The 16,177-nt window shown below is 39.2% G+C and overlaps 3 protein-coding genes across 3 annotated transcripts; all 3 read right to left on the minus strand.

Annotated features, from left to right (window-relative positions):
• Positions 1-1,380: 1,380 nt before the first annotated feature.
• On the minus strand, positions 1,381-1,892 carry LOC118490440 (MDIS1-interacting receptor like kinase 2-like). Its single transcript, XM_035988081.1, has 2 exons — positions 1,622-1,892; positions 1,381-1,577 (listed from the first exon to the last, which is right to left on the minus strand). Exons 1-2 carry the CDS (start codon positions 1,890-1,892, stop codon positions 1,381-1,383), a joined length of 468 nt encoding a protein of 155 aa, XP_035843974.1.
• Positions 1,873-5,674, minus strand: LOC110931532 (MDIS1-interacting receptor like kinase 2). Its single transcript, XM_035988082.1, has 2 exons — positions 5,613-5,674; positions 1,873-4,633 (listed from the first exon to the last, which is right to left on the minus strand). Exons 1-2 carry the CDS (start codon positions 5,672-5,674, stop codon positions 1,942-1,944), a joined length of 2,754 nt encoding a protein of 917 aa, XP_035843975.1. The 3' UTR covers positions 1,873-1,941.
• Positions 5,675-5,678: 4 nt separating this feature from the next.
• LOC110931533 lies at positions 5,679-6,443 on the minus strand. The gene has a single exon (XM_022174921.1). The coding sequence runs from the start codon at positions 6,441-6,443 to the stop codon at positions 5,679-5,681; it is 765 nt and encodes a 254-aa protein (XP_022030613.1).
• Between the last annotated feature and the right edge of the window lie 9,734 nt (positions 6,444-16,177).

Consider the following 16,177-nt stretch of genomic DNA (forward strand, 5'->3'; position numbering starts at 1 on the left):
AAAGACCGCGATGCAAACTCATACGATACATGGTTTTCAAAACGAACAGATGATTTACGAAACGAATGCTATAACTAAACAACCAACTGTGAATTCACTCAACTTTGTTGTTGACTCGTTGTTACATGCCTTACAGTGGTCCTTGTGGGATGCGAACTGATATGTCCCGTATTTAATAAATAAACTTTATGAACTTATTAAACCTACGTTTTGGACTTTAAACTTATGAACTATGGACTATGTTTTGAACTTATGTTTTATGCTTCCGCTGTTTAACTAAAATCGGTTTACTTCCTTTTGGTCACCAATCGTATTGTGTTTGGTTTTAATTACTTAATTATGTTGTTCGATATGATTGGTGGCTCGATCCTGGTCACGTCACGCCTCCAAGCGGTGGTACTCCGCATGGTGGATTTTGGGGGTGTGACACATAGGATGCCCACAAACTAGGCACACTTGCAAAGATTAGAACTTCAGGTAATTTCTCCTGGTTAAATACAAAATTATGGTCTAGATTTTACTCGATCATGGTTTAAATCTGTAGGATCGGTTTTGATATCGTACGATTGCGTAACGAACGTTCGACGTGCGGAATCCGTGAACGTGCGTGACCGAACACGCAATAACGTACTAATGACGTGATTCTATTGATGTGATGTCGTGTACAAAGCCGTGAATCACGTAGAGAGACTTTCTCTCTCTAGACTTTCTCTCTCTAGAATAAATCTCTAAATCTCCAAATGAGCCAAAAGTCCTAAAACAAAGGCATAAGCCTCCTATTTATAGGCCAAGGGGTTTAATGAGGTTTCTCATTAATTACAATCATGCCACCTTGCCTTTTTGACCAAGTATCACTAATATAACAATATAAATCTTGTTTTCTTCAGTTTCTGCTACGGACTAGATTGACGGAGGCGATAGACAGATAATGCACTAACAAAATCGAATGCTTACTTTCTTTTAATCAAAACACAATCATTCAATCTTTGCATGAACTAACTCATATTCTCTCAGGGGACCAAGACCCGTCCTCTATGTGCACGATTCAGATGGAAATTTTCAGAGACTTATGAATACTTTTAATTGTTTTTACTTGTAATTAATATTTTTGTGTTTTGATTGTTGAATGAAAATGTTGTTTCATTCTTTGTTGTTCTTTATAAATTTATTATTGCTGATCAAAATTGAATTTCTCAATACACGGGTAGCTAACCTAGTAACATACAAAAAAAAACACAATTTGTTTTGGTAATTTACAATACTTTTATGATAACTCAAGCTTATATTTAACTATCAGTTAATGCAACCCAGAAACTGATGGATAAAACATAATATCCCTAATTCCCTATAAACGAACACCGAATATGAAAACTGATAGCACTACACAGCATTATCGCTCTTAGGCTGCACAGTATGGACTAAAAGGACGGTCCGTCCTCCACCGGCGCCGGCGACAGCCCCATCCCGCCCCCCTCGTCCTCCAACCCGTCCCGTCTTCAACGTCGAAGTTCCGACGGTGGCGACGGTCTCCAATGGTGGGCCCCCTTTGTTGTTTGTTTGTTTGTTTGTGTTAGGGACTTGTACATTAGGCTTCAATACTTATACACGTCACAAATAATACCTGCAATATTATTAGAAACTTGGTGCATTGTAGGCCTTATTTCAGGGTTCGAGTTAATGCATCTAATAGCTAAAATCAAAATAGACGTGAGAACTTCTTTGATTTCTGGTAGTGGAACGGGAAGGCGATGATCCACCAAATCCGTGAACTCGACTTCTTCGGTTGATGTTGAAGCTAGAGAACTAATGATATCGCCAGGATGCTCTCCTTTGATGATTTCTAAGACTAGGACCCCAAAACTATAAACATCACACTTCTCGGTTACCTTCATCATGTAAGAGAGTTCTGCAAAATTAATGACATGATGAAATCTGTTCTAACTAAATATATGAACGACTGGAAAATGCATTACCTGGTGCGAGGTATCCAAATGTTCCTGCAATGTTACTCCAGTGGGAAGAGTTTGGGTTCAAAATTTTGGATGTACCAAAATCCGAAACACAAGCTTCGTACTCTGAATCAAGCAAAATATTTTTGCTTGATATGTCACGATGAATGATAGCCGGTGAACAATCGTGATGCATATAGGATAAAGCGTATGCAACACCTTTGATAATGTTCACCCTCTTCATCCAGTCCAAAGTTTGAGCAGTTTCATGGCTCAGAATATCAGCTAGACTACCCCCTTCGAGATACTCATAAACCAAAAATGAGATTTGAGAATGTGAACAGTAGCCAAGTAGTTTGACGATGTTTCTATGTCGTATTCTTGTCAATGCCGTAATCTCGTTAAGGAAATCATTGTGATTGATCACCTCAGAAGACGAGTGAAGTCTTTTTACAGCAACTGTATTTCCTGAGGACAATTTCACTTTGTACACACATCCACATCCTCCCATTCCGATGCAATATGCTTCGTTAAACTCCTCGGTTTGTTTTAGAATTTCTTTGTATGTCTCTCTTCCATTGAATGTCGAAACTGAAAAGAAATTTGTCCCATGTTTATGTCGGTTCACAAGCTGCGTCAATGGCAGACTCTTTGATCTGTGACAATAGAAGGTGAACATTCCCATCAGAACGCCAAGTAGAAGGGCTCCAAGAAGTGGAAGGGAAATCACTAGTACGAGTTTGCGTTTCCTAGTTGGCGCCCGGCTTTCTGATGCACATTGTTTCAACCCGCTAACATTTCCGCACAAATCTTTATTCCCTTGCAATGCTTCTATTGAAAGATTCATAAAGACTTTGCTTTTGGGGAGGGGTCCTCGTAAGTGATTATATGAAAGATCAATGTTCAACAACGAATTCATTGATTCAAAAGTCTTAGGTATATACCCGGTAAGCTCGTTATGACTTAAATCAAGAACAGACAACTGAATCAATCCACCTAATTGGACTGGGATTTCGCGTGCAAATCCATTATTGCTCAAGTTTAAGAAAAAGAGTTTCGAGCACTGCCCCATGGAAGATGGAATGGACCCATTCAACTTATTCATGGAGATATCAAGAATCAAGAGTTGAGCTAGTGATCCTAGCTCTTGTGGCACGATGCCAGAAAGTCTATTATTGCTTAATATAAGCTTCTCTATACGAGTCAGCATTCCGAATTCTTTAGGTATATCTCCAACCAAATCATTGGAAGAAAGATTAAGAACTACCAACTGAATCATGTTTCCCATGGAATCAGGTATGCTACCTTGGATTCTATTCCCTCCCATCTGTATCGTGGTTAAGTTTCGGCACTTACTCCAGTTGTCAGAGATACCCCCGTAAACCTTGTTATCGTTGAGATTGATGTAACTGAGGTAAGGATAGACACCAAAGCTCTTGGAAAAATCTCCGCTTATCTGGTTTCCGTCAAACCGGACTCGGATCAAGCTCAAGCAGTTGTACAAGCTTTTTGGAATTCGACCCGTTAGTTTATTATATCCAACAAGAAGCTTTTCAAGCTTCCTTCCGTTGCAGATTTCATCAGGCAAACTTCCAGAAAACCTATTGTTGGTCATTTCAATTTCAACCAACTTCAGGTTTCCTAACTCCGGTGGGATAGATCCAGAAAGTTTGTTATTTTGAAGAGACAATTGTTCTAGAGCTTGTAGATTACCAAATGAACTTGGAATGGAACCGTTGAGTTTATTGAATGCTAAATGCAGAGTGGAAAGGGATGTCAAGTTTCCTAACTCTTGGGGGATGGGACCAGAAAGTTGGTTAGAGTAGAGACTAATGTGAAGAAGGGATTTGAGTTGACCTAGAGAGGCAGGGATGGGACCAGTGAGATTGTTCAATTGTAGCTCTAGCCATATAAGTGAAGTCAAGTTACCTATTTCTCTTGGGATTGATCCATTTAACTGATTCTCGTATAGAGTTAAGTCGGTTAGATTCTTTAGATTGACCAAAGTTTCTGGGATAGATCCAGTCAGATAGTTATTGTTTATATAAAGTTCCTTTAGATGGTAAAGATTCCCCAATTCATGAGGAATTGAACCAGAAATATTGTTAAAATAAAGGAACAGATGACGCAAATCCGACAACTGACCAAAAGAAGTAGGAATTGAACCAGATATATAGTTACGGTCCAGATAGAGATAATGCAAATTCAATAAGTTACCAAAACAGGTAGGAATTGCACCATTCAACTGATTATTAGCCAACGAAAGCCCAGAAAGTAATCTCATATGACATACAGCTAGCGGAATAGAACCATTCAACTGATTACTAATCAAATGAAGGGTGGTAAGTTTCGTCAACTCGCCAATCTCGGGTGGGATTATTCCGGTGAATTGATTATAGGAGAAATCAAGATAAGCAAGTTTTGATAGGTGGCGGATTTCAGATGGGATAATCCCAGAAAAGTTGTTTACAGTTAGTTCGAAATACGCAAGATTTGGGAACGAAGAGAAGGAAAAGTGATCAAGCGTACCGTTTAAACCGGACGAGGATAAGTTCAATCTATTTATGCTGCCGGTTTCATCGCACGAAACACCATACCAGTTGCATGGAGACACTGGTTTTTGAGCAGAAAAACTGTGATTAAAATTATCTGTCCATTGTTGGCCCCAAAATGGATCTTGATCTCTAGAACGTGATAAAATAAACTTGCATAGACAATAACTTGAATGTATGTACAAATCGAATTGAGAGTGTAAGTTACAAATGAAAACAATCTATCCTATTTATAGTTTCCTACGGGTACGAGTGAATAGACGCGTCTCTTCGTGAAAAGTCGTGTCTCTTGGATGTGTGGTTGAGATTGAATCTTGAAGAGGTGTGTTGAATCTTGGCCACTCGATCCAACAGTTGCGTCTCCTTGTTCTTTGCCTTGCATTGATTTCGAATGGGTGTGTGTAGAGAGACACACCCTTTCGGTTATGAAGGTAGTTTCCAATTTCCACTTTGTCAACTTTGGTCCTCGTACTTTGTAACCGCCATGTAACCGCCATCTAAATAAATATTAACTATATACACAATAACCCTTGTACTTGAGGATGTATATGATTAGTGATTTCATTCACCCCCCTAATCATGAACATCCTTAAGTTGTAGATCTTGAACTCCGAGTAGCTTTATCATCTCGAGTCTCCTCGGTATCTAACATTTCACATGGATCTTTTACTCTCGAACTTTGCTTCTCACGAACTTGCTTCTCACTAACCATGTTCTTCACGAACCTTGCTTCACACGAATACTTTGCTTCACACTTGCCTTGACCGCACTTGATTTGTATCACACGAACCTTTTCTTATGCAGTTGTCTCAACACGAACTTCACCTGGTCTTGATTAACTTGCCCACTATCATATCACATGACTTGCATTCATCTCGCATAGATTTTGGATAATCTAACTCACTTAGATTTCTCTTGCGGTTGTATCACACAACAATCCTTCTTCTGACCCAGTCACAGGATACGCGCGTCTTCTTCTTGATCTATCACAGATTAAATATGCTCTTCACGGTTGTCTCTCACAACGAGTTCTTCATCATTGATTGCTTCCCTCACGGATTCTTCGCTTTGATCTGATCCACTCACTGGACTATTTTGTTATACCTTTCACAGGTCATCTTCCTCCGCATCACACGGTTTTCCCTTTGATCGTTTCACACGACCAAATTTCATGTTTCTATTTCTCTTCAGCGTCTAGGCACATCAGAAGTGCCGGTTCATCATCATCTTCTTCTATTTCGACCAATAGTGTCTCACTTTCTTTGGTTTTCTTGGTTGGGCATTCATAGGCATAGTGCCCAAGTTTCTCACATCTGTAGCAAGTGATTTTCGACTTATCTCTCATAGTCGGTGTCTCTTGCTTGCTATCATCACTTTGTGGTTTGTCGGTTCCTTCCGACTCGTAAGAGGTGTATCCTTCACCCCTATGTTGATAATTTCCTCTTCCTCGGCCTCGTGACGGACGGAATCTCCCTCGTCCATGATTTCCAACATGTTGTCCATGACCCGCATACAGGAGTTCTTCTAGATTGTTCACGGGGCTTTCCTTTTTCTTCAACTTTAACCTTTCTTCATACGTTTTTAATCTTCCGACCGCTTCTTCTAGCGTCATAGTTTCTAGATCGGAGTATTGTTCCATGGAGGCAACGATTTGAGTAAACTTATCCGGTACGCCGTTTAGGAGTTTGCGTACTACAGTCGGTTGACTCATTGTCGTTCCTACTTCAGTTGCCCGGGTAACGATACTATTAATCTTTGCGGTAAATGAATCAATAGTGTCGTCATCCTTCATTTGCAACAATTCAAATTCTGACAATAGCGTGTGCATACGAATAGCCCAAACCGTATAGTTTGTTGGTTTCAGAATCGGACACTGAAACTGGGAAAGAGAACTTCCTTCCTTCTGTATTATGATCGGATTTTGTCCGGATGTTCCTGACATGACTTCTTGCCGAACAATCTTCACCTTTACTAAACTTTTACTTTCTTGGTTTCAATAAATCTCAAACCCACGATTACCCGAATCGTGTAACAATCAAACAATCAACAATCTAATTCGCACTAAACCCCGGAATCAACAATCCTAGATTCCTAGCCAATAACCCCGGTTCAACCGTATCACCCTAGAACCGAAATCAAAAATTCTGAATTGAACTTGCGAATTGAAAAACGAAATTGAAACCTGATCGCGAATTCCCTGCGATGCCTTGCGATTCCCACGCCTAGAGTCTGATGCTCTGATACCAATTGTTGGCCCCAAAATGGATCTTGATCTCTAGAACGTGATAAAATAAACTTGCATAGACAATAACTTGAATGTATGTACAAATCGAATTGAGAGTGTAAGTTACAAATGAAAACAATCTATCCTATTTATAGTTTCCTACGGGTACGAGTGAATAGACGCGTCTCTTCGTGAAAAGTCGTGTCTCTTGGATGTGTGGTTGAGATTGAATCTTGAAGAGGTGTGTTGAATCTTGGCCACTCGATCCAACAGTTGCGTCTCCTTGTTCTTTGCCTTGCATTGATTTCGAATGGGTGTGTGTAGAGAGACACACCCTTTCGGTTATGAAGGTAGTTTCCAATTTCCACTTTGTCAACTTTGGTCCTCGTACTTTGTAACCGCCATGTAACCGCCATCTAAATAAATATTAACTATATACACAATAACCCTTGTACTTGAGGATGTATATGATTAGTGATTTCATCCATGAAGGTAGAACAGTGTTGGTATTTTGGCTATGGAGGGTTCCTTTCCATTTTAGGAGAGCACTAACTTCATCTGACGAACCTGCAACATCCAGGGTATAGAAAACTGTAAATATAGCAAGTAAGATGATTGAAATCGAAAGAGGTGTCATGCTTTGTGTTTATGGGTGTCTATGAGTAAGGTTCTTTGCTATAATTTATATTGATTGCTTTTGGAGACTTATTGTGCAAAGTCACCTCAACCTAATTTTCCACAAACATCATCATCTTCCTGCAGTATGAATGAAAGACAATTTTGGAGCCAACAACGAAATTAAACAACCTGCAGTAATTCACACAAACTTGTTAGACTATTCGGAGTGGGGGGCTTAAAAATGTGACGTTATGCGACATGTGCATGACACGTCAGCACGCGTAAAAAAAATGGCATGGTGCAAAAACGGAAAGAGTGAAAAGGAGCGTGAAAGAGTGACGTGGTGCGACACGTGGCTCACAATTTTATTAATATTCTATATTTAGAAATTATATAAAATCTATTTAATTTAAAAAAAAAACATTAATATTATTAAACAAATAACATTAGTAATAAAACATTACATAATTTAAAAATGAGTTAATTGCTCGGATGGTATGTGGTTTCTCTTTTTTTCACCTTTAGTCCCCAACTTTTTAAAATTACACGTATGCTTCCTGTGGTTTAATTTTTTGTTACTCGGATAGTCCCCTGAGTGGATGTATGTTAGTTTGTTTAGTTAAGATAGTGTAAAATGACTTAACTACCTTTACATTAAAATACTTATTAAATTATAACATTAAAAAAATCAAGTGAGACCTACCCACCACTCACCCCCAACTTCATCTTCAACCTCTATCACCTAACCCCTCTACCATCACCATTTTCTCCATCAAGCACCACCCAAACCTAAAACCTCACCTCCACGAGACCCTACCGCACCCGTCTTTGGTATTCACACCAAACCGGAAACCTTGATAAGGGTATTCACGGTGCCCTTAGGTCCGTATTCAACGACTCTAGTTCGTCCGTTCTGTTCCGGTTGACCTTGCAATTAGTCAACCCATAATTTTACTCCAAACGAACCTAATCCCACTAGGATCTGTAGAGTCCTCCGCAAAAAAAGTTCGTATGAATGGATTGAAATTAGTCAAATTACCGGTGTGTATCTTTAATAATAATAGAGTAAATTACGTTTTTGGCCCATGTGGTTATATCACTTTTACTATATTAGCTCAAAATAAGAATTTTTAACATATCTGCCCCCATGGTCTCTATAAGTAACCATTTTGGCCCCTATGTCTAACCATTTTACCCCCCATGGTCTCTATAACTAACCATTTTGGCCCCATGATCTATGGACTTAGGGGCTAAAATGGTTAGTTATAGAGACCATGGGGGCAGATATGTTAAAAATTCTTATTTTGGGCTAATATAGTAAAAGTGATATAACCACAGGGGCCAAAACGTAATTTACTCATAATAATAAAACCAGTCAAATTACCGGTGTGTATCTTCAAATTTCACCAATAATTTCATAATTTCGAGTTATAGATAGGTTAAACAATAACAAAACTGGTCAAATCACCAGTGTTTATCTTCAATTCACACAGTAATTTCATAATTTGGAGTTATAAACTTAAAATTAGGTCAAACAATAAAAAAATTGGGGAAACTCATCACCTGAAACGGACAAGAAGCGTATTTGAGCATAAGAAGTTCAGGAGTGTAAACAGAAGCGTTGACTGCACGCGCCAACGCTTTTGATTCAGCTTGAATATCATCTGCTCTGTTTCTAGATGCCAGAAGTATAGAAGACACCCAAGAGTTCAATTCGTGTACAACACCATTAATATTATTATTACCTCTAGCCGGAGGTAAAGACCTAGGTCTAGCTTCCTAAACCAGAGCAGCAAATATAGGTTTTGATCTTAATCTGGTCTGTGTTAGGATCTGAGTTTGGATTGATTGTGATTTGTGTTTGAATTAAGATGAATTGATGAATGAGTTGTGCAGCGGAAATTAAATGGAAGCAAACTTTTCACAAACAAACAAAAGAAATGCTTTCAAACATACATTTTCAACAAAGAATCAAATGCTTAAATTTATTTCAAACTTTGATTACAATTGCATGTATGCTTTGCAAACTCCCCCTCAGCCCGAGCTCAGTATTTGTTCGTGCAGGAAGAAGATGGTGAAAGAGCTAAACAGAACAGTACAGAGCACTTTTCTATTTATAGGCACTAGCAAACCACTGGGCATCTAAGCTGACGTCACCATGAAAGTGACATCTAATCTCCTAACAAACTCTTAACAACTGACCTATACAAACACTGCTATACTAACTACTGATGTTACAGTTCATTACATAAATTAAACATAAATAGCTGCTGCATCCTTCCACTACTGTGAACCCAGCAGTACTTGTCATGATCAGCAGTGCTTGAAACAAGGCAGTAGTTTGAGCAGCAGAGCTTTAATTCTTTAACAGTGTTTGACTTGATCAGCAGTTGTAAGTCAGCAGTTTGCATGATCAGCAGATAGGAGGTCAGCAGATGTTGAAACCACTTTCAAGGGGAGAGACTTGTATGCAAACATCTGCTTATTCTGGATCCACTGCTCTGATCCAGTTTTGGCTTTTATTATCTGTTCCTTTGGTAGGGTTCAATTCCAACAATCTCCCCTTGGAACAGATTATGCCAAAACTCTCCATTATTGTATATCTTTATTGCCTCATCAGCAGTTCCCTTATTTGCCCTTTGAGTTGCAATTCAAAGGTTAAGGCATTTGTGTCATCATCATCCCTGCTAAGTGGAAGATCAAGGAGATCCTGCAAATCTTCAAGACTCTAGCCAAGAGCTTGTTCCCTTCTTAATTTCTTCACTTCTCCACTAGACTTGAACACTGTTAGTACGTGGGTCTGTTTATCAGTTTTCCACTTTAGTACTTTTGAGCCTAGTGGGTTTCTTGGGAGATTTTTATTGGATGAGGTATTTGGTGAAGCAGGCCTATTCATGACAGGCTGAGCAGTACTTGCAGATTGTTCCAATTCAGGATCTTCTTTCATCATTAATCTAATGCCCTCTTTTACAAGGTCATTTCCAGCAATTAGATCTTGAACTGTTTCAGCACCCAACTGGCTTTGACTCCTTCTTTTGTAGATGGCTGCACCAGCGGGAGCAGTAGTTCTTTTGGCTTGCAGCTTTGGTGGTCTTTTTGAGACCTCTGCTTTAGAGTAGTCAGGCTTTTGTGGTGTTGATGCACGGAATGTCTGTTGACTGCGTCTACAAGAAGTCTAAAGTCAAGATTGGTCTATAGGGGGTCAAAGTGTAAATATTGTGTAAGATAGACTTAGGATCGCTTATGTGTCAATGATACATTGTGGACCGCTTTTTTGTCACTGTGGACCGCTTATTAGTCAAGTAGTCTGGATCGCTTATAGGACAAGTATCCTGGATCGCTTATATGGCATGTCATATAAGCGACCCAAGATCTCTATATATAGGGGTGAGTGATTCATTTGATGTAACGATGGATGTGTGTGCTACGGTGCTGAAACTCTGCTAAAATTTTATCAGAAAGCAATATAAACACAAGGAATTGAAAGGATTAGCTGTTGTTACTTTACTTACGTTGATTCCGCCTTCGTATGTAAAGATGAACTACTTCGACTGACTTTTCAGGTCATAGAACGGTCCAACAAGTGGTATCAGAGCTCAGGACGAGGAGTTCATACTACGACAGCATAGATCTGCAGAAATTTCTCTTTTCTACTCACTTTCTCTCATACTTTTTCGGTTTTCAGTGGTTCCAACGGTTGAAATTGTCTGAAATTCGAGTATAACGTGTAAAACACACTTTTAACAAACCCTAGAAAGAATCAGGTGAAAATACGGACTAAAAATGGTAAAAACTGGTTAAAAACTGTCGATCGCGTTTTCGGACATTGGATCGCTTATCTGGACATAACCTGCTTGGATCGCTCCAAATTCACACTTGGGATCGCTTTTTCGGACAATTTAACTCTCAGGATCGCTCGAACAGACAACATTGTTGAACCGCTCGAACGATCACATTTGAACCGCTCGAACGATCATTCTCTGGATCGCTCGAACGAACATACTCTCGGTCGCTTATTTGACATATTGTGGATCGCTCGAGAGGACTTAGTCATTACTGTCTGGTCCACGTATACAAACATATATTGGACCGCTTTTCTGTCAGACTGTTTAGACAGGATCGCTGTTGTGATTCTGTTGTTTTTCAAAATCAAAAATTTTTCTAAGTGTTGTCTGATTTTGCAGGTACGTTCACAATGGATGATATGTTCTTGAATCCATTTAGCGACATGTACGCATTCACAGGAAGTTCAGGAAACAACGATTCGACATCGAACAATACGAACGAAAATCAACCAAAAGAGAAAAAGAAAGAAGCTTGGGAGTCCGAAAGTGCATTTGGAACATTTAACAAACCTCCTAAGTTGATGGCTATAGAAGATTACAGCAGGTGGGCAACAAAGTTTGAAGATTGGTTGATGGCATTTGCCTTTCCCAGTTGGAAGAGTATGAAAACTGGTTATGCTAATGGAAAGAAGAATGGCGAAGCATTGAGATCAGCTGAAGAAATTGATAATTTTGTGGCTGAACAAAAGTGTGTTGCTTTGCTGTTTCAATCGGTTCGGGAGGATATTATCTCTCTAATAGATTATACAAATGCTAAAGATTTATGGGATAAACTCAAGAAAAAGTGTATAGGGAGTACTGAGATTATAAAAAATAAGAAGAAACTGCTTAAAAAAGAGTTTGACATGTTTAGTTGTCTTAAGAATGAATCGGTGTGCAAAATGATTGAACGGTTCGGTCATCTGAAGCTGGAACTGGCACGACATGATATTGAGTATTCTCCGGAAGAACTTGTGGATAAACTGTTTGATTCATTACCAGACGAGATGGATTGGAGATATTATGCATTGATGTTGAAGAACACTATTGCTCCTGAAGATTTGAAACCAGATGTGGTGATTGAAAGACTTGAAAGCCATGAGCTAGAGTTGAAAAAAACATACAAAGTTAATCACTCATCCTATCAGCAGAATCTGGATCTGTATTATCCAAAAAGCTTGATCCCGAAAGCTACTTCTCCGAAAACGGCATTTTCTGCTGAGAATGTTTCTTCAACAAACAAAGAAAGTCAAAGCAGTTCAAGCAGCGGAAGCCACAGTGGTTATCACAGTGGATCTACGTCTTCGGCAAATCGTTCTGATGCGAAGTTTTCTTGTAACATCGCGATAGATCTAAAGAACGCACAGAATTTTGATGAAGAGTCGGCCAAGCAACAAATGGTTTTTCTGGCATCTGTGCTAGAGTCCTATGAAGGTTTGGTGGCTGGAAAGATCGGGAATACAAATCTGACAAAAGAAGACTACGATCAGATAGACCCCGAAGAAATGGAGCTTATTGACATTCGTTGGGCGATGGCTAGTGCAGTTCGACCTGCTCAGCGTTTTATGGAAATTACCGGGAGGAAATCAATTGGTGGTCCGTCGACAAAGCTTGGGTTCGATAAGTCAAAAGTGACGTGTTTTAAATGCAAACAAAAGGGCCATTTCAAGCGAGAATGTCGGAATGCATACGTTGATGAATCTGAAAATCCATTTCGTGACGATTATTACAAGAAGGCAATCTACCATCAGAATAAATCGGAGCCGCCCAGACTAAAGCAGGCTGAAGAGCAAAGAGAAAAGTCAAGGGCTTTGGCTGTGATCTATGATGACGAAGGGTACGATTGGAGCAAAGATGTGCTACCAGAAGATGATGCTGTAGGTTATGCTTTCATGGCAAGTCATGATGAACCGATTCCATGGAAGGATGATCGTACAGAGGAACAGAAGTACCAATACAGGAAGATGACTGCTGAAACAAAGATTATCAGACTTTCTGGTGTATACTTTGAAGCAAGAAGAGCAAATCGTTGGGATCCGGACAGAGAGTGCTATCTTGATCGGTATGGCAATGTGGCGATTGATGACAAAATGCTAGATATTGAAGCCATCATTCAGGAGTACAAAGAAGAGGATGAATACTGGCAGCATAAGTGGTGGGGAACACCAACTTCGAAGATGATTGAGGAGAAGAAAGAAAAAGAGAGAAAGGAAAAAGAAGAGAGAGAGAAGAAAGAAAACGCAGAGACTGAGAGATCGAAGATGGTTGATACGGGGTTGATCGATGTGACTCGGAAGTTGACAACTGAGAATTTAGAGAAAATGGCTGACAAAGTGCTAGCTGCGAAAGCACTTGAGGTAGATTCTAATTCTGTCTCTGAGTCAAAAGGGAAGGTCAGTCAAAGTGAGTCAACATCCAGGTCAGGTAATAAAGTCGATGGAAATGTTGACTGCAAAAATTGCACCAAACAATGCAATTTTTGTAGTACTGTCACGTATTTGAATGATGAGAAATTCAAAAATCTGAAATCAAAAGTTAAAACTTTTGAAGATCAGATTCTCGATCGTGACACAGAGTTAAAAGTTTCAACTGAACGATTTAATGAATTAACAACTAAATGTGACAAAATTACAACTGACTATGAAAAGTTAATTCTGGAAAACCGTCAGATCTCCGAAAAATTTGAGAAACTTAAAAGTGTTGTGAAAGACAGTGATGATCGAAACGGCAAAACATTCAAAGAAAACGAACATCTAAGAGCTGTGTTGCAATTCAAAGAAAAATCAATTAATGAACAACTGGATGAGATTGCAAAATTAAAACTTAAGGTTAAAGAAATTGAGATTGAAAATGAAAGAATTCAGTTGAAATTAAACAGCTATAGCTCAGCTAGCTTTGTTTTGCAGCACATCGTTCCCAAACCTATAGGAAAAAACAAAGCTGGTGAGGATGTGTTTTCTGATGGAACGGGTGTAGGATTTCACAAAGTTCCACCGCCAATTTTAGACAACTACACGAAAAAGCAGTCTAGTTTGGTGGAAATTGAGGAAGAAAGTGATGTTACACTTCCTGAGAACATTGATGTCACGTTCACGTCTTCCAATGAAGAGGGTGTCCAAAATGATGTGGTGAAAAGTGTGATAGACAAAGTGCTTAAGCCGGATTGTGACACTTCTGAGGAGGATGGGTGTTTTCTAGATAAATACATTCCGAAGCAAAAGTCCAAAAACAACTTATATGATGAATCTGATCTTGTCATGTACAAGATGTCGGGATCGGATAAGTTGTTTTCGGATTCTGAGTTTCCATTAGAGAATGTTAATCTGAACAAATTGACAAATGTTTTCAAATTGGTCGAAGTTGAGTTGTCAGCAGTGAACAATCTTAGTCGAAAGAAAGAGAGGGTTTATAACAAGAAAACTATTTATCCACCACGTTTTTACAATAACAACAGAAACAATTGGTCGGGTGGTTATCAGGGGGGTAAACCATTTCATAAAAGAAATGTTGCAAATAAGAGGTTTGTCGAAAAGAAAAAGTTTGTGAATAGTTCAAGTTCACTTGCTGATGAAGAAAAAGAAATTTTTACAAAATCAAACAAAGATTTTTTTGAGAAGAGAGCTTCACAGGCTCAGTCTGAAGGCACGAGTAGGGTAGCTGATACTCGTACGTGTTTTAGATGTGAACAGGTTGGTCATATTGCACGAAAGTGTACATATGTGAAGCCTAAGACTGAAGCTGTGAAGGTTCAACAAAAGAAAGTTGATGTGAAGGGTAAAACACCGATGTATGTTGAGAAGAAAGTTGTTGGGAAGAAAAATGTTCAAATTGACAACTTGAAAGTAAAAACTGAACCCGTAAAGAAGTTGGTAAATCAAAATGATACATTTTATAAGAGGGTTGCCGTAGTTCAACAGGTGTGGAAACCTAAAATTGAACCTAAAGTTGAGAAGAAAGTTTCAACTTCTGAGGTGAAAAATTCAAAATTCAAAATTCAAATTGCCAAAGTCACGGTTACACCTAAGGCTGATGAGGCCTGGGTGGACACCATGTTTGACTAAACAGTTTGAATTGCCGGAGCTTCCTGGATTGCGAAGCATGAATCGGCATTTTTCTTGAAGTTGTTTAAATGATGATTTGTTATGTGCAGGATCTTCCAAAACTTGTATCCAGGTGGATAATGGATAGTGGAGCGTCAAGGCATATGACAGGGAAGACCGCATTGCTTTATGATGTGAATGACATTAATGGTGGTTATGTGGGTTTTGCGGGTAATCAAGGAGGAAGGATCATAGGTGAAGGAACATTATCTAATGGCATTATCACGTTTGAGAGAGTTAACTACATCGCTGAGCTGGAGAACAACCTGCTGAGTATCTCCCAGATCTGTGACAGGATGTATACTACTCATTTCACCGACAAAGAATGTTTGATCTTGAAACCGGGATTTGTGATACCTGAAGAGTGGATCATCATGAGGGCACCAAGAGTCAACGATCTGTATGTGTTGGACATGAGCGTTGCTACTACAACCACGGGTCAGGCTCATTGTTTTGTGTCCAGAGCAACGGAAAAAGAGTCAAGGTTATGGCACAGAAAGATGGGGCATATTCACCTAAGGAAAATGAATCACTTAGTGCATAACGACTTGGTCACTGGAGTGAATATTAAAGGTTTTCATCTGGAAGGGGAGTGCATAAGTTGTGTTAGAGGCAAACAGAAGAAAAAGTCACACCCTACAAAACAAGTCAATTCAGTTTCAAGACCTTTGGAAAGACTTCATATGGATTTATTTGGTCCAGTGAACGTCAAAAGTATAATAGGAGATTCCTATTGTCTGGTCGTGACTGATGACTACTCCAGATTTTCGTGGGTCATGTTTTTGAAAACGAAAGACGAAACCTTTGATAGTTTGATAATATTGTTTAAGAAAATTGAGAATCTGTACCAGAGACCGATTTGTAGAATTCGAAGTGACAATGGTACTGAGTTCAAAAACAGTAAGATGGA

Source organism: Helianthus annuus, chromosome 3 (genome assembly GCF_002127325.2).
Source record: "Helianthus annuus cultivar XRQ/B chromosome 3, HanXRQr2.0-SUNRISE, whole genome shotgun sequence".
NCBI classification, from domain to species: Eukaryota; Viridiplantae; Streptophyta; class Magnoliopsida; order Asterales; family Asteraceae; genus Helianthus; species Helianthus annuus.

Bases quoted from the DNA above. Each gene is read 5' to 3' on its own strand.
- LOC118490440 (XM_035988081.1), bottom strand. From the start codon at position 1,892: ATGAAGGTAACCGAGAAGTGTGATGTTTATAGTTTTGGGGTCCTAGTC. The intron at 1,578-1,621 runs GTATTATTTGTG...CTAATGTACAAG, and splicing joins AGTTTCTAATAATATTGCAG to TCCCTAACACAAACAAACAA.
- LOC110931532 (XM_035988082.1), bottom strand. From the start codon at position 5,674: ATGAAATTTGGTCGTGTGAAACGATCAAAGGGAAAACCGTGTGATGCG. The intron at 4,634-5,612 runs GTGAAAGGTATA...ATCACGTTCTAG, and splicing joins GATGCGGAGGAAGATGACCT to AGATCAAGATCCATTTTGGG.
- LOC110931533 (XM_022174921.1), bottom strand. From the start codon at position 6,443: ATGTCAGGAACATCCGGACAAAATCCGATCATAATACAGAAGGAAGGA.